General features: G+C 38.0%; 1 protein-coding gene across 1 annotated transcript in view; it reads left to right on the forward strand.

Moving 5' to 3' along the window:
• Positions 1-792: 792 nt before the first annotated feature.
• CHM (CHM Rab escort protein) overlaps positions 793-22,267 on the forward strand; it is a 242,408-nt gene continuing 220,933 nt past the window's right edge. Inside the window, exon 1 of the mRNA XM_040265616.1 lies at positions 793-876. Coding sequence (XP_040121550.1) covers positions 828-876 — 49 coding nt within the window. The 5' untranslated portion in view covers positions 793-827. The remainder of the gene's footprint in view (positions 877-22,267) is intronic.

Below are 22,267 nucleotides of genomic sequence, written 5' to 3' on the forward strand. Positions count from 1 at the left end.
TACTTACGAGAGCTATATTAGCTGCTTGGCAGAGGCAATCTAATCCTCATCAAATACAATCACTTGAATACAAAGGCCACTTTACCTAGATCATCTCTGCAGGACCTTATTGGGAAAATCTTGTATGAACTCTTTGTATATGTGTATGAGACCAGATTCAGAATCAGTTAACGCCTATCAAGCAACTACTGTGCTTTCATTTTTCCCTCCTGCAACCAATATTAATATATAGCCAAGGTGGCTGTTTGGACTAACTAGAACAAATACAGATGCAGTGAAGTTCCATTACAGCGAAGCTAGGGAGAGATTTTTTTGTGGATTTTTATTGGGGCGACAAAGACAAAAAAAGATAAGCAATAGAGTATGAAGGTATTGGTGTGAAAAATTATGCTTTGGGGGCCAAAACGAAAGTATAGACACGCTAAGGGAAACAGTTTCCAGGCTGAAATGAAAATTTCCTTTGTTCACAGAACAATTCCCTTTCAATTTCACTCCGCCCTCGTGTCTCCTAACAATTCTTGCTTCATCATTGTCAAGCAGTTCGCAGGTCTTCCCACCATTCATCCTAGCCATCAGAGTAAAAATCTACAACTCTTCCTCAAAACTCCAGGCTAAATGCGCTACTGTACTCAGCCTGGGAAAGGAATGGAGCTTTTAACGTTCGATTAAAAAGTTTCAAATACAACGCTGTAGCCTCCTGCCTGGACCCACCGCTCGATAACTACAATACCCAGAATGCACTGTTTCCCTTCCGCCATCTACCGCGGCAGTGCGGAACTCGATCTTATTTGCACAAGAAACAGTCACATGACACGTTTCCTGTCAAGATGGCGGATAATCTCCCTTCGGAGTTTGATGTGATCGTAATAGGGACGGGTATGTGTGGCTCTGGTACTACCTGGACAAAGTGTAGGAAGTCTGTCCCATTCCTACCTTTTCTGTCAGGAGAGAGGGTCGGCGAGAAATGTTGGGGTCGAGTGTGGGAGGGAGGACGGAAAGGAAGTGAGGTAGTCTGGAGTCAACGCGGGACTTGGGCGCTCCAGGGAGGGGCTTGGACCCGCGGTGCATAGCGCCATTTGAGTAGGTGTCGATATGGTTGATGCCGATTGCTGAGGTTGGTTGCTGCGGGTGATTCCTGTAATTTCCTTAGAGGGAGGGGGGTTTGTAGTGTCAGGGGAACGGAGGGTGGGAATTTTATCGATGGAGATACTATGGCATGACATTATAATTTCCTCGTTGATTTCAAAGTGATATTCCCCATCATTTTGTCTCGCCATTTCATAGGAATTTTTCATATATTTATATAATCCTAGGGTTCAGTGCATCTTGGATACAGTTTGTTACTCATTTGTTACCCATTTACGTTTAAATGTACTAAGGCGAGGAAGTGGATTCTTTTCTGTTGTGTTGAGAAGCGTGCTGCTGCTACTGCTAAGTCGTTTCAGTCGTGTCCGACTCTGTGCGACCCTATAGACAGCAGCCCACCAGGCTCCTCTCCCTGGGATTCTCCAGGCAAGAACACTGGAGTGGGTTGCCATTTCCATCTCCAGTGCGTGAAAGTGAAAAGTGAAAGTGAAGTCGCTCAGTCGTGTCCAAAGCCTAGGGGGTTGTAATTTGTTGAGGTAGCCATTATTCCTGCTTTATGGTGCTGAAAGAAATCATTTTGCTTTCTTCTACCCACCTATCTACCTACAGCTAAATGAGCTGAAAACAAGTTCTGTGAGTTCAGTTCTGGTGTGTGATCGTTTCTTTCTCTTGTTTGTCCATGGTTGATTCTTCATGTTTTGGGTGGTGCCAGAACTCCCTCTGCAGTTTCTAGTTGACAAATTACACGTACAACACGTGGCAGAAAACATTTGGAAAAAGTTGTTATTTTGTTTTTCTTAACAGTGTAAAGGGTGAATTTTAGATGGGATGAAATAGTATGTTGGGTGGGGTTTTGTCCTGTATACAGAATGTAATAGGTTGGAGAACCTCTGATGAATGAGACCCTGTCCATTGTGTTAATAAATTCAGCTCATTGTCTTCTCAAACAGTAGGAGCAGCCATGTTTCCAGGTCGGGAGTGAAAATAACTACCTATTTTCGAGTGATTATTTGCTAATCCGTGTGCTAAGCTCTTTACAAATCGTATGTAATCCTCATAACTTTGTTAGAGTAGGTATTCTCTACACTTTACAGAGGAGGAAAAAGGGCTTAAAAAGGTTGCAGTTTGCTCAAGATCGCACTGCTGGTAAATTTCCAAAAGTCCATTGTATACTAAAAGGAGAATCAGTAGTTCTGACACTCAGAATTAAACCGTATTAATAGAAATAACTGAGAAAACTTGGTTGTAGACCTTGCTTGGCCATTAACCAGCTGTGTGAATTTCTAGGGTTAGGAACTTAATCTCTCAGAGCCTCAGTTTCCTTGGTTTTGAATATAGGCAGGATAAACTAAATAACCTTTCCAGTGTTGTCTAACAAAAAATTCACTTATTCTAGTTATACATGGGTGATTGTTCTCAAAACAGTAAGGACATGTTTATTCTCAACCTGAGAATTGCATGGCTACAAATCACCTTGCTGTAGCTGCTATGAACAGATCTTGGATGACCTCTGGAAGGAGTCAGTAGACTCTATTTATTCTCTCCAGTCTATCTTAGAACAATATCCATTTTAGAATAGTTGTTATACCATACTTGGGTCTTGTGTTACTCCCTTTTTTTGTTGTATTTTGGAACTTAGGGCGTTTTAAAAATTACTTTGTATCATTAAAATATTGTTTCTTGATTCAAATTTTAATTGATAAGTGGCAATTCTTATTATTAAGTGCTGTTAATTATTATATAAGAAATATTTTGCTCTCTAGTTCAGTTTGTAATATGGACTATATCCATCTTCTTGGAGTCTGTTATGATAGAGGTAGGAAGATTCTGTGAGTGATCCAAAAATTGCATCAGGAAACATTTGGTGTATTTGGAAAAAGATTCATTTTAGACTTATTAACATGAGAGTAATGTTACTTCTCAAAGTATGGGAAGAACTTATTTGAGTTAGAGGTTTTCATATTACTTAGTGAACACTGTTTAACTTTTCAAGCACATTGTTTAAATTTATGATTTGAAGCTTTGTATTTAGGTAAAAGTCATTCCCAAATAAATGAATTCAATAATTATAATCATTATTGAATAAAAGTGATTTTTAATGTGCTTGGAATATTTCTCTTCTGAAATAGTATGCTGAAAGTGGCCTTTAAGATGTGTTTGCCTTACTAAGTGTGCTAGCTTGAGTCAATCATAGAAAAATCAGTATTTCAAAGATTCAGTTTTGATAACAAAAGCAGAATTAATCATGCATGTATCAGAAACATGAAAATGGGCTATGAGATGCAGTTTTTCTTTTAGCAGATTTAGTTAAAATGTCATAAGGAAACAGTTGTTTTATCAAGTAAAATAACCTGTGGATAATATTTTAAATCCTTTTGGCCTTGATTAACTTGTTTTTCTTTTCATTCTTCATAATATAACATTTTCATTAAGGTCATGTTTTGAAGAGATTATGGGAAAATAAAGATTTGTATGTATTTTCTTAGTTAAGTGCATTTACTCCTGATTACAAAATACAGGAAATAATCTCTCAAACACCTGAAAACAGAGGAATAAGATAAAGTACTTAAACCATGCAAAATATAGAAGAAACTGAAATAAGGAAGGAGGGCCAAATGGAGCCTCAAGGGAGAGGACAGAAATGGAATAGTGACTCCAGTATAAAATTAAAAAAAAATTTAAAAGTGAAAAAAAATCATGACAATTATCTTAAAAAATAGATGTAGAGATAAGTGTCTAGAAAGTGGCCTTCAGTTTGGGTGCACGGTTGTAATTTTTAAGACATTATGCCATTTATAAAGACATTTGAATAATCACTTTGTAGGTTACAGAGAAGTATCATTGGTCACAGGTTAAAAATCGTCCTAGTCACATAATAACATAATAGCAACTCACTGGATGTGACTTATCTGGCATCTTGTATAATCTGTAACCTGAAGCAGAGCCATCAATTCAACATAAGGGCAGGTGGGATGGAAGTTACAAGCATCATGGGATATTATTGGCATTCTTCTTACATAGGGGAATCCCTCATTCTCTCAGAGCATATTCATTCTTATTTTAGAAAATTCTAGCATGCTCAGAGTATATTAAGCCTTAGTCACTCAGTCGTGTCCATCTCTGTGACCCCTTGGGCTGTAACCCACCAGGCTCCTCTGTTCATGGGATTTTCCAGGCAAGAATATTGGAGTGGGTTGGCATTTCTTCTTCCAGAGAAGACAGAGGAGATGTTAACAACTGCTGCAAAAGCTGTGTTTGGAGGGTGTCATTAGACCTAAGTGACAGTTTATAGCCTAATGTGAAAGGGGAGAGACAAACACCTAAAATGCAAACCTACATCAGGCAACACAATGACCTGGGACCATTTGGCATAGGGACAGACTACACATTTTTTAGAATATTCAGCCCAGAATTATTGAGAACCTAGTCCTTGCCCTTGTGATGTTTACTGTGTTACCTATTCTGAGGAACTGGTTGGAGTTCCTGACAGTCACATGCTCAGAGCTGTTTTAAGACAATGTGGGCTTTTCATTGCATCTTTCTTGCTTTCTGAAGACCACATAGAGATTTATTCGGCATCCCTTTCCTTTCTAAAGTATATCACACATATTATATTTTGGAGTTCTTCCCCTAAATGGACTGTGGAGTAGACTAGCTTAAACATTTTTCCTGCAGAGGATAAACGTGGATCCTTTTCATTTAAGAATTTTATTGCTAAAGATTATGGGGAAATAAATGAAAAGAAAAATGAAAAACATGGGGGAAATTACAGGGATATTGCTCATAAATCCTGACTACCTTGCTATATCATGCTCAGCATAGTCCAGAATCAGTCACTGTGGCATCCTGGCATAAAGGGAATCACTTAACCTTCCTTCTAGGTGACTTTGGGCAAGTTGCATAACATCTTGGAACATCAATTTGTTCATTTGTAAAGTGAGAGACTTGAATTAGGTGACCTCTAAGATAGGCATCTCCCAACTCTTAAATTTACCATTGTGTGTGCATAATTATGACACTGGGTCCTTGAGAAAAGACTAAATTTTATATAGTCCTCATTTGAGGTCAAGTCAGTGTTTTCAGAAATTTTTCTATCAGAGCAGCTTATAAAGAATCGTTTTCTTGGAAATGATAAACTGCTTTCATCAGGAATAGTCATGTAGGTAGCACAGCTGAATTTCTTGATGTTCAGTTCAGTCACTCAGTCGTGTCTGACTCTTTGCGACCCCATGGACTGCAGCACACCAGGCTTCCCTATCCATCACCAACTCCCAGAGCTTGCTCAGACTCGTGTCCATCGAGTCGGTGCTGCCATCCAACCATCTCATCCTCCATCGTCCCCTTCTCCTCCTGCCTTTAATTTTTCCCAGCATCAAGGTCTTTTCTAATGAGTCAATTCGTCTCATCAGGTGGCCAAAGTATTGGAGCTTCAGCTTCAGCATGTCCTTCCAGTGAATATCCAGGATTGATTTCCTTTAAGATTGACAGGTTTGATCTCCCTGCAGTCCAAGGGACTCTCAAGAGTCTTCTCTAACACCACAGTTCAGAAGCATCAATTCCTTAGTGCTCAGCCTTCTTTATGGTCCAACTCTCACATCCATACTTGACTAGTGAAAAAACATAACTTTGACTAGACAGACCTTTATCGGCAAAGTAATGTCTCTGCTTTTTAATATGCTGTCTAGATTTGTCATAGCTTTTCTTCCAAGGAGCAAGGGTCTTATAATTTGATGGCTGCAGTCACCATCCACAGTGATTTTTGAGCCCAAGAAAATAAAGTCCGTCACTGTTTACATTGTTTCCCCATCTATTTGCCATGAGGTGATGGGACTGGATGCCATGATCTTAGTTTTTTGAATGTTGAGTTTTAAGCCACTTTTTTCACTCTCCTCTTTCACCTTTATCAGAGAGGCTCTTTAGTTCCTCTTCCCTTTCTGCCATAAAGGTGGTGTCATCTGCATATTAGATGTTATCGATATTTCTCCTGGTAATCTTGATTCCAGCTTGTGCTTCATCCAGCCTGGCATTTCGCATGAGGTACTCTGCATATAAGTTAAATAAACAGGGTGACAATGTACAACCTTGATGTACCTCTTTACCAATTTTGAACTAGTCCATTGTTTCATGTCTGGTTCTAACTATTGCTTCTTGAAACATCCGGGGGCAGTAATGTTGTCAGGGCTATAGTTGAAACTGATTTTTGCTAAATACCTGTTTGTGCCAGACTTTCTGCCAAGTGATGTCTCATATATGTGTATTATTTAGTCCTTTCCTGGGATGCCAGTATGTGGTTCTAACTTCAGAGGATGTCCATGCTTTTTTTTGCCTGTATTTCCCAAAATCCATAAACCTGTGGTCTAAAGCAGAGTTTTTTTTTTTTTTTTAATTTGCAAGATGCCACCTATTTGTGGGCCATGAAATCAGTTCCAGCATTTAAAAAAACAGAGGTAGAATAGAATACGTGTTAGAATATATTATATGTAATAAGGATGAGTATAGTTTTATGGAAGATATTTCATGTGTGTATCACTGAAGCACACCCACATACATATATTCATATATATTTAAGGGGAGTGGCTGAGGGCAAAAAGTTTTAAAGTTTAGAGAATATTGATTAACTGAATAATTTAGTAGGAATGAAAGTAGTATTTTAAAAGTCCTTTTGTTTTATAAATGCTATACCATCCATATGTTCTGTTTACTTTGACATGTATGTATCTTATTTGAGAGCATCGTGTAGTGAAGCAGTCCCTGATCTTTTTGGTACCAGGGACCGATTTTGTGGAAAATATTTTTTCCATGGATGGAGGACAGGATGGTTTGGGGATGATACAAGTGCATTACATTTATTGTGCACTTTATTTCAATTATTATTACATCAGCTCCACCTCAGAGCATCAGACATTAGATCTCAGAGGTGGGATAACCTGATTTAGTGATTGACAGTGTGGCTCTGAAATTGGACAGACTGTGTGTGAATCAGTTATGACTCTTGTGCCACCTTACACATGTTCTTTAATGTCTAAGTTTCTTAGCTCTAAAAGAGAGTAAACTTCAGAGAGTTGTGTTGAGGATTCAGTGGAATAATTATTTACAATGCTTAGTAGGTGTTCAGAAAACGTAGTTGACATTTATAGCCCATAATCTCCTATTGAGGGGCTTTTATCACCACTGCTGTCAAGGAGTGAAGGCTTCCTAGGAAAGGCTCATGGTTTCCATGGAGAGCAGTGGAAAGATTCAGGTGTCTGAGTCATTGTCCTGCTCTTCTCATTGGCTGTTTGGTGGGAAAGACCTTTGTGTGTCTATTGCCACTGTTTCTATCAGACTTCTTAACTGATGATTTTCTTTGATTTTCTTTTACTCTGTTTTGTTCACCAGCTTGGATTATTTGTTATTTGTTTTGCCTGACGGTTTTGAACAGGTTTATCTTGTTTGAGGCATAGTATGAAACTCTTGTCAGTGTAAAATGATGAAGGAACTAAAGAAAGCATACAGATTTTGTTGTTTGAAAAATGCTTTGCAATTCTTCAGCCATTTATTGATGGAGAAGTATGTCTTTTCTGTTGTCAATACATAGAAAAGTAAAGGGAATTATATAACTGTGGAGAAGATTCTTTGGGAGAGGCTTACCCTTCCCTGTAAAGCATAAGTTTGAACCAATCCCTCAGAGAGAGCTGCATCTGTAACCAGAGTTCTCTCTGCAGCACCATTTTCATCTCCCATGCCTCATGTCATTTTCTCATTTCCTCCAGTGTTCTCATGATGTTTTGGGTAATTAAAGCTACAGCAATTAAAATCAAATACGGCTGCTCGCCATCACATTCTCATGTTTAACATAAAATCCCAATGCACAGAAACAATTATTATTCCATATAATTGACCTGTTTACTCATGTTCTTAAGTTTCAGTGCAATCTTCTAACTGAAAAGTTAGGCTTTATAACTATGTAAATGGTTTAAAATGGTCTGTGTAAATGGTTTAAAACCTAGAACAGCTTAAAAATCACTAACACTTCTCAGTTTATATTCATATGTATATTATAAACTATATATAGGTATATGTACACATATGTTATGCATAAATGCTAGAGAGATTGGAAACATTTGGGAGATATTCAGTTGTCACAAACAAAATAGGGATACTTTTGAAAGATTGATTTATTGTCATTTTTGCTTTTCTGATAATCTTATTAAAAGGCAGTGTAAAAGATGAGAATTTATCACAGATATTGACTTCTCCAAGTATGATTATGAGAGCTATTGTGTTATTCATAATGAGACTATTTAAAAACTAGTTTGAAAATAGGTGAAGAGACCAGGGGCAGCTTTGCCTGTGTGGTGCTTCACAAGAGTGTTTGATCTTATATTAGATTTTTACCATGAGTTTAAGTGAATAATATCATACCATTTGACTGATTTCATTTATATCCCATTTATAAAAGTACCAGTATCTGCTTTTTCTCCTGAGTAGTGTTCATACATATCTTTTTTTGTTGAGCCCAGTGTTCATGTTCAGTTACAGTGGCTTTTGGTTAATGGTAATTTTAGTCATTTTGTATTGCTTTGAACTATTTTGGGTCATGTATCTGTGATCTGAATTTGCATATTTGTTAAACTGCTTTTTAATATATGCATGGGGAGGGAAGTGGGAGGGGGGTTCAGGATTGGGAACACGTGTACACCCGTGGCAGATTCATGTTGATGTATGGCAAAACCAATTCAATATTGTAAAGTAATTAGCCTCCAATTAAAATAAATAAATTTAAATTAAAAAAATAATTGTGATAGGAAAGCTTGCTCAAAATAAAGTGTAGGGATATAACATTTTACATACAGATATCAAGCATATTAGGAAGATGCTGAGTTGTGTTCTAATCTTTAGTTTTCTATGTTACTTTGGCATGAGCTATCTAAGCTAAATAGATGACAGAAAATTAAACATAGTATATACGACACACTGTTAAACAAATGTATGAAGTTATTTCCAGCATTTGTTATATGCTGAGCACTATATTAAGCCTGTAAAGTGCATTATCTTATCTGAATCTCACAGTAACCTTGTCTGTTGCTAGATGCTTATTGTTATCTCCATTTTACAAATGTGGAACCTAAGACTTAGTTAAGTTTGACTGACGTCAGACTGTTAAGACTGAAGTTGCTCTGGCTAGGTGTTGTTAGATTGAACTGGTTGTATTGTTCCATGTGAAAAAATACCTTATATTGTCAAGGTTAGATTATTGTGTTATAGTTTAGTGGTTGGCAATTGCTTCATTTTGGGGAGTTCCTATTGTTGACATTAAAGTCCTGATGCCAGAGAAGCCTTGTGATGTTAACTCTTATTATTGACAGCATCATGACATCTGTTGTCATCTTGCAAACCTTTTGAGGAAGGTGAACTGAATGACCTGGTTGTGTTTATCCCTTATAACTGAAAAAACAGAATCAGCCACTGAAGTAATGGCAAGAAATGGGATCAGAGAATACAGTCATATTTCCACTTGAAAATCTGTTTCCCTAGGTATTATTCACTGCTTTCAGTTCAGTCGCTCCGTCGTGTCCGACTCTTTGCGACCCCATGAATCGCAGAGGCCTCCCTGTCCATCACCATCTCCCGGAGTTCACTCAGACTCACATCCATCGAGTCCGTGATGCCATCCAGCCATCTCATCCTCGGTAGTCCCCTTTTCCTCCTGCCCCCAATCCCTCCCAGCATCAGAGTCTTTTCCAATGAGTCAACTCTTCGCATGAGGTGGCCAAAGTACCGGAGTTTTAGCTTTAGCATCATTCCTTCCAAAGAAATCCCAGGGTTGATCTCCTTCAGAATGGACTGGTTGGATCTCCTTGCAGTCCAAGGGAGTCTTCTCCAACACCACAGTTCAAAAGCATCAATTCTTCAGTGCTCAGCCTTCTTCACAGTCCAACTCTCTCATCCATATCTGACCACTGGAAAAACCATAGCCTTGACTAGACGGACCTTAGTCGGCAAAGTAATGTCTCTGCTTTTGAATATACTATCTAGGTTGGTCATAACTTTTCTTCCAAGGAGTAAGCGTCTTTTAATTTCATGGCTGCACTCACCATCTGCATTGATTTTGGAGCCCCCCAAAATAAAGTCTGACACTGTTTCCGTTGATTCCCCATCTATTTCCCATGACGTGATGGGCCCAGATGCCATGATCTTTATTTTCTGAATGTTGAGCTTTAAGTCAACTTTTTCACTCTCCTCTTTTACTTTCATCAAGAGGATTTTTAGTTCCTCTTCACTTTCTGCCATAAGGGTGGTGTCATCTGCATATCTGAGCTTATTGATATTTCTCCCAGAAATCTTGATTCCAGCTTGTGCTTCTTCCAGCCCAGCGTTTCTCATGATGTACTCTGCATATAAGTTAAACAAGCAGGGTGACAATATACAGCCTTGACATACTCCTTTTCCTATTTGGAACCAGTCTGTTGTTCCATGTCGTTCTAACTGTTGCTTCCTGACCTGCATACAGATTTCTCAAGAGGCAGGTTAGGTGGTCTGGTATTCCCATCTCTTGAAGAATGTTCCACAGTTTATTGTGATCCACACAGTCAAAGGCTTTGGCATCATCAATAAAGCAGAAATAGATGTTTTTCTGGAACTCTCTTGCTTTTTCCATGATCCAGTGAATGTTGGCAATTTGATCTCTGGTTCCTCTGCCTTTTCTAAAACCAGCTTGAACATCAGGGAGTTCACGGTTCACGTATTGCTGAAGTCTGGCTTGGAGAATTTTGAGCATTACTTTACTAGCATGTGAGATGAGTGCAATTGTGCGGTAATTTGAGCATTCTTTGGCATTGCCTTTCTTTGGAACTGGAATGAAAACTGACCTTTTCCAGTCCTGTGGCCACTGCTGCGTTTTCCAGATTTGCTGGCATATTCACTGCTTACAACATACATAATTTTCCACAGAAATAAAATCTTTGTTAGAAATGCCCTATAGTTATTTGTGTGTGTGTAAGGGTTTGCCATTTTGTCATTTAAAATTTCTGTTTTAGTTTTATCTGCTTGTAAATTTAAGTTTTCAAGATCAAGGATGGAACTCATAGTTCTGTTCATGAAGCTTTTTTTTTGGGGGGGGGTTGGTTGTTTCTATTGGTTCCTATAATTGTCAACAGTTGTCAGCACTTACAATGGATTCATCCTATTAATAATTAACAGAGTGGATATGATAATATCTTTTCCCTCCAAGGGCCCTGTCATTAACAAATAATAATAATAACTAACACTTTTATGTCTATATTTCCAGACCTTTTCTCATTTTGTGTGTATAGATGTGTGTATACTATTCTATTTTTCAGTTCACAGTGTCATGAATATCATTTCATAATAACCAAATCTTCATCCTCAGTGTCTTAAAAAAATAACTTCTTATTTGGAGATAATTTTCACATGCAGTTGTAAGAAATAGAATAGAAAGATCATGTATATATTTCATCCAGCGTTCCCCAGTGGTAAGTAACATCTTGCATAAGTACGTGTAATATAACCAGATAATTGACCTTATGCAATGACCTTATTTATTGACTATGCCAAAGCCTTTGACTGTGTGGATCACAATAAACTGTGGAACATTCTGAAAGAGATGGGAATACCAGACCACCTGACCTGCCTCTTGAGAAACCTATATGCAGGTCAGGAAGCAACAGTTAGAACTGGACATGGAACAACAGACTGGTTCCAAATAGGAAAAGGAGTATGTCAAGGCTGTATATTGTCACCCTGCTTGTTTAACTTATATGCAGAGTACATCATAAGAAACGCTGGGCTGGAAGAAGCACAAGCTGGAATCAAGATTGCTGGGAGAAATATCAATAACCTCAGATATGCAGATGACACCACCCTTAAGGCAGAAAGTGAAGAGGAACTAAAAATCCTCTTGATGAAAGTGCAAGAGGAGAGTGAAAAATTTGACTTAAAGCTCAACATTCAGAAAAGGAAGATCATGATATCTGGTCCCATCACTTCATGGGAAATAGATGGGGAAACAATGGAAACAGTGTCAGACTTTATTTTGGGGGGCTTCAAAATCACTGCAGATGGTGATTGCATCCATGAAATTAAAAGACGCTTCCTCCCTGGAAGGAAAGTTATCACCAACCCAGATAGCATATTCAAAAGCAGAGACATTACTTTGTCACCAAAGGTCCGTCTATTCAAGGCTATGGTTTTTCCAGTAGTCATGTATGGATGTGAGAGTTGGACTGTGAAGAAAGCTGAGCAGAGAAGAATTGATGCTTTTGAACTGTGGTGTTGGAGAAGACTCTTGAGAGTCCCTTGAACTGCAAGGAGATCCAACCAGTCCATCCTAAATGAGATCAGTCCTGGGTGTTGACGCTAAAGCCGAAACTCCAATACTTTGGCTACCTCATGTGAAGAGTTGACTCATTGGAAAAGACCCTGATGCTGGGAGGGATTGGGGGCAGGAGGAGAAGGGGACGACAGAGGATGAGATGACTGGATGGCATCACTGACTTGATGGACATGAGTTTGAGCAAAGTCGGGGAGTTGGTGATGGACAGGGAGGCTTAGTGTGCTGCGATTCATGGGGTCGCAAAGAGTTCAACACGACTGAGCAACTGAACTGAACTGAATGACCTTATTCAGATGTTACCAGTTGTACATATACTTGTGTCTGTATTCAATTCTCTGTAATTTTATCACATGTGTAGATTGTTGTCAAATCCAGATACAAAAAAGTTTCATCATAGTCTCTCATGATATCTTTTTATAGCCACGAACACTTCCCCCCTTCCTACATCTCTAAATCCTGCTGCTGCTGCTGCTAAGCTGCTTTAGTCGTGTCCGACTCTGTGTGACCCCATAGACGGCAGCCCACCAAGCTCCCCCATCCCTGGGATTCTCCAGGCAAGAACACTGGAGTGGGTTGCCATTTCCTTCTCCAGTGCATGAAAGTGAAAAGTGAACGTGAAGTCACTCAGTTGTGTCCGACTCTTAGCGACCCCATGGACTGCAGCCCACCAGGCTCCTCCATCCATGAGATTTTCCAGGCAAGAGTACTGGAATGGGGTGCAATCGCCTTCTCCACTCTAAATCCTCGCAACCCTTTATCTGTTCTTCATTTCTATGATTATGTCACTTCCAGTTCAGTTCAGTTCAGTTGCTAAGTCATGTCCGACTCTTTGCGACCCCATGAATCCCAGCACGTCAGGCCTCCCTGTCTATCACCAATTCCTGGAGTTCACTCAAAGTCACGTCCATCGAGTCAGTGATGCCATCCAGCCATCTCATCCTCTGTTGTCCCCTTTTCCTCCTGCCCCCAATCCCTCCCAGCATCAGAGTCTTTTCTAATGAGTCAACTCTTCGCATGAGGTGGCCAAAGTACTGGAGTTTCAGCTTTAGAATCATTCCTTCCAAAGAACACCCAGGACTTACCTCCTTTAGAATGGACTGGTTGGATCTCCTTACAGTCCTAGGGGACGCTCAAGAGTCTTCTCCAACACCACAGTTCAAAAGCATCAATTCTTCAGTGCTCAGTTTTCTTCACAATCCAACTCTCACATCCATACATGACCACTGGAAAAACCATAACCTTGACTAGACGGACCTTTGTTGGCAAAGTAATATCTCTAATTTGAATATGCTATCTAGGTTGGTCATAACTTTCCTTCCAAGGAGTAAGCGTCTTTTAATTTCATGGCTGCAGTCACCATCTGCAGTGATTTTGGAGCCCAGAAAAATAAAGTCTGACACTGTTTCCACTGTTTCCCCGTCTATTTGCCATGAATTGATGGGACCAGATGCCATGATCTTCGTTTTCTGAATTTTGAACTTTAAGCCACCTTTTTCGCTCTCCTCTTTCACTTTCATCAAGAGGCTTTTTAGTTCCTCTTCACTTTCTGCCATGTGGATGGTGTCATCTGCATATCTGAGGTTATTGATATTTCTCCCAGCAATCTTGGTTCCAGCTTGTGCTTCTTCCAGCCCAGCGTTTCTCATGTTGTATTCTGCATATAAGTTAAACAAGCAGGGTGACAATATACAGCCTTGACATACTGCTTTTCCTATTTGGAACCAGTCTGTTGTTCCATGTCCAGTTCTAACTGTTGCTTCCTGACCTGCATATAGGTTTCTCAAGAGGCAGCTCAGGTGGTCTGGTATTCCCATCTCTTTCAGAATTTTCCACAGTTTATTGTGATACACACAGTCAAAGGCTTTGTCATAGTGAATAAAGCAGAAATAGATGTTTTTCTGGAAGTCTCTTGCTTTTTCCATGATCCAGTGGATGTTGGCAATTTGATTTCTGGTTCCTCTGCCTTTTCCAAAACCAGCTTGAATATCAGGAAGTTCACGGTTCACGTATTGCTGAAGTCTGGCTTGGAGAATTTTGAGCATTTCTTCACTAGCGTGTGAGATGAGTGCAATTGTGCAGTAGTTTAAGCATTCTTTGGCATTGCCTTTCTTTGGGATTGAAATGAAAACTGACCTTTTCCAGTCCTGTGGCCACTGCTGAGTTTTCCCAAATTGCTGGCATATTGAGTATAGCACTTTCACAGTATCATCTTTCAGAATTTGAAACAGCTCAACTGGAATTGCATCACATCCACCAGCTTTGTTCATAGTGATGCTTTCTTAGGCCCACTTGACTTCACATTCCAGAATGTCTGGCTCTAGGTGAGTGATCACACCATCGTGATTATCTTTGTCGTGAAGATCTTTTTTGTACAGTTCTTCTGTGTATTCTTGCCACCTCTTCTTTTATATCTTCTGCTTCTGTTAGGTCCATACCATTTCTGTCTTTTATCGAGCCCATCTTTGCATAAAATGTTCCCTTGCTATCTCTAATTTTCTTGAAGACATCTCTAGTCTTTCCCATTATGTTGGTTGCCTCTATTTATTTACATTGATTAATGAGGAAGTCTTTTTTTTATCTCTTTTTGCTATTCTTTGGAACTCTGCATTCAGATGCTTATTTCTTTCCTTTTCTCCTTTGCTTTTTGCCTCTCTTCTTTTCACAGCTATTTGTAAGGCCTTCCAAGACAGTCATTTTGCTTTTTTGCATTTCTTTTCCATGGGGATGGTCTTGATCCCTGTCTCCTGTACATTGTCACGAACCTCCGTCTATAGTTCATCAGGCACTCTCTCTATCAGATCTAGTGCTTTAAATCTATTTCTCACTTCCACTGTATAGTCATAAGGGATTTGATTTAGGTCATACCCGAATGGTCTAGCAGTTTTCCCTGCTTTCTTCAATTTAAGTCTGAATTTTGTAATAAGGAGCTCATGATTTGAGCCACAGTCAGCTCCCGGTCTTGTTTTTGCTGACTGTATAGAGCTTCTCCATCTTTGGCCGCAAAGAATATAATCAATCTGATTTTGGTGTTGACTATCTGGTGATGTCCATGTGTAGAGTCTTGTCTTGTGTTGTTGGAAGAGGGTGTTTGCTATGACCAGTGCATTGTCTTGACAAAATCCTATTAGCCTTTGCCCTGCTTCATTCTATATTCCAGGGCCAAATTTGCCTGTTACTCCAGATGTTTCTTTACTTCCTACTTTTGCATTCCCGTCCCCTATAATGAAAAAGACATCTTTTTTGGGTGCTGACAGAATGTTGTCCACTGGAGAAGGGAATGGCAAACCACTTCAGTATTCTTGACTTGAGAACCCCATGAACAGTAGGAAAAGGCAAAGTGATAGGATACTGAAAGAGGAAGTTCCCAGGTCAGTAGGTGCCCAATATGCTACTGGAGATCAGTGGAGAAATAACTCCAGAAAGAATGACGGGATGGAGCCAAAGCAAAAACAATATCAAGCTGTGGATGTGACTGGTGATAGAAGCAAGGTCCGATGCTGTAAAGAGCAATATTGCATAGGAATCTGGAATGTTAGGTCCATGAATCAAGGTAAATTGGAAGTGGTCAAACAAAAGATGGCAAGAGCGAACGTTGACTTTCTAGGAATTAGTGAACGAAAATGGACTGGAATGGGTGAATTTAGCTCAGATGAGCATTATATCTACTACTGCAGGCACGAATCCCTTAGAAGAAATGGAGTAGCCATCATGGTCAACAAAAGATTATGAAATGCAGTACTTGGATGCACTCTCATAAACAACAGAATGAGATCTCTTTTCTTTTCCAAGGCAAACCATTCAGTATCCCAGTAATCCAAGTCTATGCCCCAACCAGTAATGCTGAAGAAGCTGAAGTTGAACGGTTCTATGAACTACAAGACCTTTTAGAACTAACACCCCCAAAAGATGTCACTTCCAAAAGCTTATTAAATGCCATTTCTAGTAGATGATTAATTAATACACTAGTACTTCTATAGATATCCTGTCATTTATTTAACTTGGCAACTTTTTTTGACATTTGTAGTTTTCAGTTTTTCACTTTCATGAAGTGATACTATGATGAACATGCTGTACCTAAACCTTTTGTATGTATTTAGTCGTTTCCTTATGATAAATACCTAGAACTGTACATGTTAAATTGAATTTTAGAGGGTGGTCATGTAAAGATTTTAATTTGTATTGGTGAATTACCTTAAGGAAAGTTTGCTAATGTAGTATCACTAGCAGAGTATGAGAATGCTTACTTTCCCATAGTCTTTCAGTATTTCTATGAATGTCAACATTATAGCCAGAAAATGTTTCCTTGTCTGAATTTACATTTTCAGATTATAAGTGAGATTATTTAATAGGTATATTGGTCAATTTTGTTTCTTTTATTCATGTCTTTTACCCATGTTCTATTGTGTGATTTTTTGCCTTTCAATATGTAATAATTCTTTATATATTAAAAACTAATTCTTTGTTATGTATTTTATGAATTTGCCTTCTATTTTCATGGCAGTTTTTCATGTGTGAAACTTGTTAATTTTTATGTATCTATCATTTTTTTTTCTTTTATGATTCCTGCCTTTGGAGGTATGCATAGAAAGCCTTCCCCTCAAAGATTAAGTAAATATTGACTCTTTTTTTTAAATATTTTATATCTTACATTTAAATTTTAATACACATGAGATTTACTTTATTTTAGAACATGAGGATTTTTCCTCCTAAATCATTAACTTGTTATTCTAACATGATTGATCTATTTTTACTCCACTAATTGAAATACTGCCTTTATTTTTTAATGGTAAGAACAATTTTTGAACTTTCTGCCAGTGTCTCTTTGAGAATAGTTGGAACTGTTAAGTGGGAATAGATGGGTCATCTGATCTGTAGAGAAATGATAACTTTTCCTCTTTGAAATCTCAAGAAACACAAGGAAATGTTAGAATATATAAAAAAATTATAGCATCTTCTCTGAAAAATAGCAAACTAAAAGAAAAAGGAAAACAGAGTAGGAATATTTGTAATTCATAACAAAGGACTGCTGCTGCTGCTAAGTTGCTTCAGTTGTGTCTGACTCTGTGCGACTCCATAGAGGGTAGCCCACCAGCCTCCCCAGTCCCTAGGACTCTCCAGGCAAGAAGGCATTTCCTTCTCCAGTGCATGAAAGTGAAAAGTGAAAGTGAAGTTGCTCAGTCCTGTCTGACTCTTAGCGACCCCATGGACTGCAGCCTACCAGGCTGCTCCATCCATGGGATTTTCCAGGCAAGAGCACTGGAGTGGGTTGCCAGTGCCTTCTCCAGAACAAAGGACTAATTACATAGAAATAATACCTTCAAATTTGTATGAAAAACGTTGAGATCTCTACAGGTAAGATGGGTAGAGAATGTAAACAGACAAGAGGAGTTACAGACACTTGACAGTCAACTGTGGGCAAAATATTTTTCCTGATCAGTAGTCAAGTGCAAATAACCTAACAGTTAAAAACATTAAAAACACAAAAAGTTTTTACAAATTTAATGTTTTAAGCACATTAACATCAACTAATTAATTGTTGATAAAGTTGTATTCAATTGAAATGCTGATGTTATTATAAATTGAGACAACACTTTAGCAAAGTAATACATCGATTTGACCTAAGAATTGTACATATGTTTATTCTACTAGACTCAGTAACTCCAGATCTGAGAATTTTTTGTGAGAACATCTCTTAATAGAGGTAAAAAGCTACAAGGGTGACAGCATCTAATTTAAAGCTGCTTATCATAGTAAAATTTGTAAATAATCTAATGTTCTATATTGAAGAGCCCCAGTGTCTCAAAGGAATCTGGTGGATGGACGGAGTAGGCAGTTTTACAGTATTTCTCAGGATATTTTTTATTACAAGATATCATACATACAAATGAAATATGTGTGTGTATGTGTGTGTGTGTATATATATATATATATATATATAAATATAATTTCTTTCTTTCAATGAACAATAGCAAAGTGAGTGACATGTATGTATGACCCAGCTAAAGAAAAAGAACATTACCAGACCTTTGGGAGCTCCCTGTATGTATATGTATCACTGTCCATCTTCCCTTTCTTTCCCAGGCCATAACCATTATGACACACTGCTTTAATTGTTCTCTTGTTTTTTGTTTTGAAGTGTTTTTTTTATTACATGTGTATATCCCCAAACCATATGTTGTTAGCTTTTTCTGTTTTTGACACTTGTCAAAAATTCTGTATATTCTTTCCGTGACATGCTTTCCTTGATAAACATTATGCTTGTGAGATTCATCTGTACAGATGCATTTAGTGGTAACCCCCTCCCCTACCCACAGATATTAGTATTTTGTAGTATTCTAGGATTGCAAATCTTCAACTTCAGTAGGTCATGCATATTCACCAAGATGATTGTATTTATTTGCCTTTCAGTTTTCAGCTTTTCAAGCCCCTGTCTCCCTTAGGAAATATATGATGTCGTAAACGCACTCACACATTCACGACACAATAAGATCATTAAGTACATGTTTTTCTACAACTTTTCAGTACATATTCTCACCTTTCTTTTCATTCCAGTAGTTTTATCTTATCTAACACACAGGCCGTATTTAACTTTTGTAAGGTATAGTTCAGGCTGAGGCAGAAAAGAAGGAGAGACTACTTCAATGGAAGTAGATTACCTTTATTCAGGCAAGGAGGGCGACAGTCGGCCTAACGACCAGGCTAAGATGATTGAGATGTCAAAGGGAGACTAGGCCTGTGATCCTTCCCTTTTAGATTTCGCTGCTTTCTTGCTCATAGTATCATTTACCTTGTTCCTCTAGACTGTCTTTCCTATAAACTGAAATATGTATGTAAAGGCTTGGTGGGTTCAAGGTTAACATTTTTGGCTAGAACCTCTTTGGTGATACAGATATGTTGAATCATACCAGAAGACACAAAATATCTGGTTGAACCACTGTGAGTGTTGCTAAGATTGACCCAGGACTAGGATGATGACAATATGATGCCTCCATTGTATGGATGTATTTTTCCCTTGCGTATTGAAAATAATCTGTATGTTGCTTCTGACACTATGCAAAAAACATTGTTTGATACCAGCTATTCACAGCATTGTTTTAAAATTGATTGGTAGTCCTTATATGAATAAATATTTTCATTAGGACTTACAAAATGATGTTTTTGTTTAGGTCTTTGATTTCTTCTACATTTAATAGCTACCACTGAATGCCAATTTCTTAATTTACAAAAAGGAACATACCTTTATAGCATTATGTGCTGTGCTAAGTCTTTTCAGTTGCATATGACTCTGCAAACACAGGGACCATAGCTCACCAGGCTTCTCTGTCCATGGGATTCTCCAGGCAAGAATACTGGAGTGAGTTGTCATGACCTTCTCCAAGGGATCTTCCTGACCCAGGGATTGAACCTGCCATTTTATTGTCTCCTGCATTTTCAGGTTGGTTCTTTACCACTAGCGCCACCTGGGAAGCCCTTTATAGCATTATTGGTATCTACCAATAAGTACCTGTTTCCAAGATTCAAGTCATTTGGGAAACTGAATTAATTGTAAGATTACTTAATGGAGATGGACAAAGAGATTTAGATGTCCTGAAGCAGGATAGTACTTAAGAGCACAGACTCTGGGCCCAGACTAGATAGGTTTCAATATTAACTTTGCCATTTACTGGGTATGTGATTTTGGGTACAGCCCTGTTGTCTGTTTTCCCATCCTTTACTGCCTAATGTATACCCGTGGACAAAGGATAGTAAGTAAAGGAAAAATGAAAAAAAAAATTATTAAGGCTTTGGTTATGGGTGAGTAAAATATTTTTGTGTCATATTTGCAGTGTAAGAAATGAAAAAGAAAAGTCATGCTGATTTTTAGATATTTTTAATGTGTATTTTCAAGTGCAAGATCATTGACAAATGACTCACAGACCTTTTATATTGATTTTGGTTTGTCTCTCTCATTACAGTGTTTTAGAAATTCTTAATGCAATAAAATTGTTATTTTCATTAGATAAAATTTTATGTTTTGTTTTATTTTAGTAAACTCAGTGTAATCACTGTTTAGCTTTTTAATAAATACTATAAAATATTATCCTCAATGAAATGTAGCCAATTTTTTCTTAAATACATAATAAGACTACGTTTAAAACTTAATTTGAAGTGGTTTACCTCAAGGAATGATATATAGTAACAAATTCATAGACTCTTTCAAAATTTAGTTCATAAGGATCCTAAGGTTTTTCCTCTTTACTTTTTAAAAAATGGATTTCATGAAAGGATTCATATAAGGAAGAAAGGTTATCTGTTGCATGATTTTGTAACATTCTTGGAATAAGCACAATCTCTCTTATCATCTATTTTAGTCTCATAGCTCTATAAGTAATACACTAAAGGTCATTTTTCTTCTGTGACACCTAAGTAAAATATGTTCTGAACAAGAGACTTTATTTTCCTTATCACAAGTTAAATATTGCTATTAAATTTGAAGAGAGCTCAGTTGGGATATCCTTTGTTGTGAAAGATGGTTTTAGTCATTTAAATTTATAAAATTTAAATTGAGAAAACACAAACACTAGCATTAAGAAAATCAAGTGAAAATTAATTGTAGTTGAGTCTGCTTATTTTATTTCCTGGTATGAAATAGGTCTTTGTCAAATATTACATTACTTAGTAAAACTTTCATTAAGAGATTTGAGTTGATACAGTTTTCTCAGTTTAAAGAACAAAATACTAAATGTCTGTTTTCCAAGGGATTATTTTATTTCATAGACCCAGCCTTTCATTATCTCACTAAATTTGGTATTAAATTTTATTTTTTAAATGTTTTATTATGGCCAGTTTCAAACTTAAAAAAATAGAATAATAAAACTCCTCATGTACCAGTTTCCCAGTTTCAACTGTTATTAATTTATGGCCTATCTCTTTCATTTGGTACCATCCACCTTCTCATTTCAACGTCCAATCATGGATTATTTTAATGAAAATCCTATATGTCATATTGTTCCATCTGTAAATATTTCAATATGTATCTAAAGGATAAGGGCTCATCTTTTTAAAAATAACTAGTTCTTTTGGACTGGGCTTCCCAGGTGGCCTAGTGGCAAAGAATTCACCTGCCAATGCAAGGGATGCAGATTCAGTCCCTGGGTTTGGAAGATCACCTGGAGAAGGAAATGGTAGCCCACTCCAATATTCTTGCCTGGAAAATTCCATGGAGATAGGAGCCTGGTGGGCTACAGTCTGTGGGGTCGCAAAGAGTTGGACATGACTGAGCACTCACTCATTCACTCCCAATAGTTACTTCTCCATGCAGGAATTTATCTAGAAGTTTTTAATTTTCCTGAGTTCATAGGGCGCAACTCCATCCCCACTTTCTCACCTCTCTAGCATTCCCAGGGGTTCCTTTGCACTCATCCACAGCTTGGAGTCTGTAATGTCCCCTCCCACTTGCTGCTGTTATTCTCAAAATGACTTCCCAAGCTTCCAGTGAGTACCTGATTTTGGGGTTTTCTGGCCATCAGTTATGTCACAGATTTCTTTGTCTTCCTGTCATTTTCCTTGTATAGTTTCTGATACCAGGCGGATCTTCTATTGAAGTTTCCTAATGACCCACTTGTATTTTGGAGTTCATCACAATATTTTGTCACCTATCTTTGTTGTAGATCTTGTCCCTGGGTGTTTCGTTTTGGTATCCTGGTTGCACTGTCTATTTTTATGGGAGTCTTAGGGGGAGATTCAGAAACTTTGCTCCTAATGCCATCTTCCCTGAATCCTGTTTTTAAGTTCAAGCCATTTGCATCAGAACAGAGGCCAAGTTGTTGATCTGTCATTAACATTCACCTTTGAGAACTTGCGACA

This window comes from Oryx dammah, unplaced genomic scaffold (genome assembly GCF_014754425.2).
Source record: "Oryx dammah isolate SB20612 unplaced genomic scaffold, SCBI_Odam_1.1 HiC_scaffold_23, whole genome shotgun sequence".
Classification (NCBI taxonomy): domain Eukaryota; kingdom Metazoa; phylum Chordata; class Mammalia; order Artiodactyla; family Bovidae; genus Oryx; species Oryx dammah.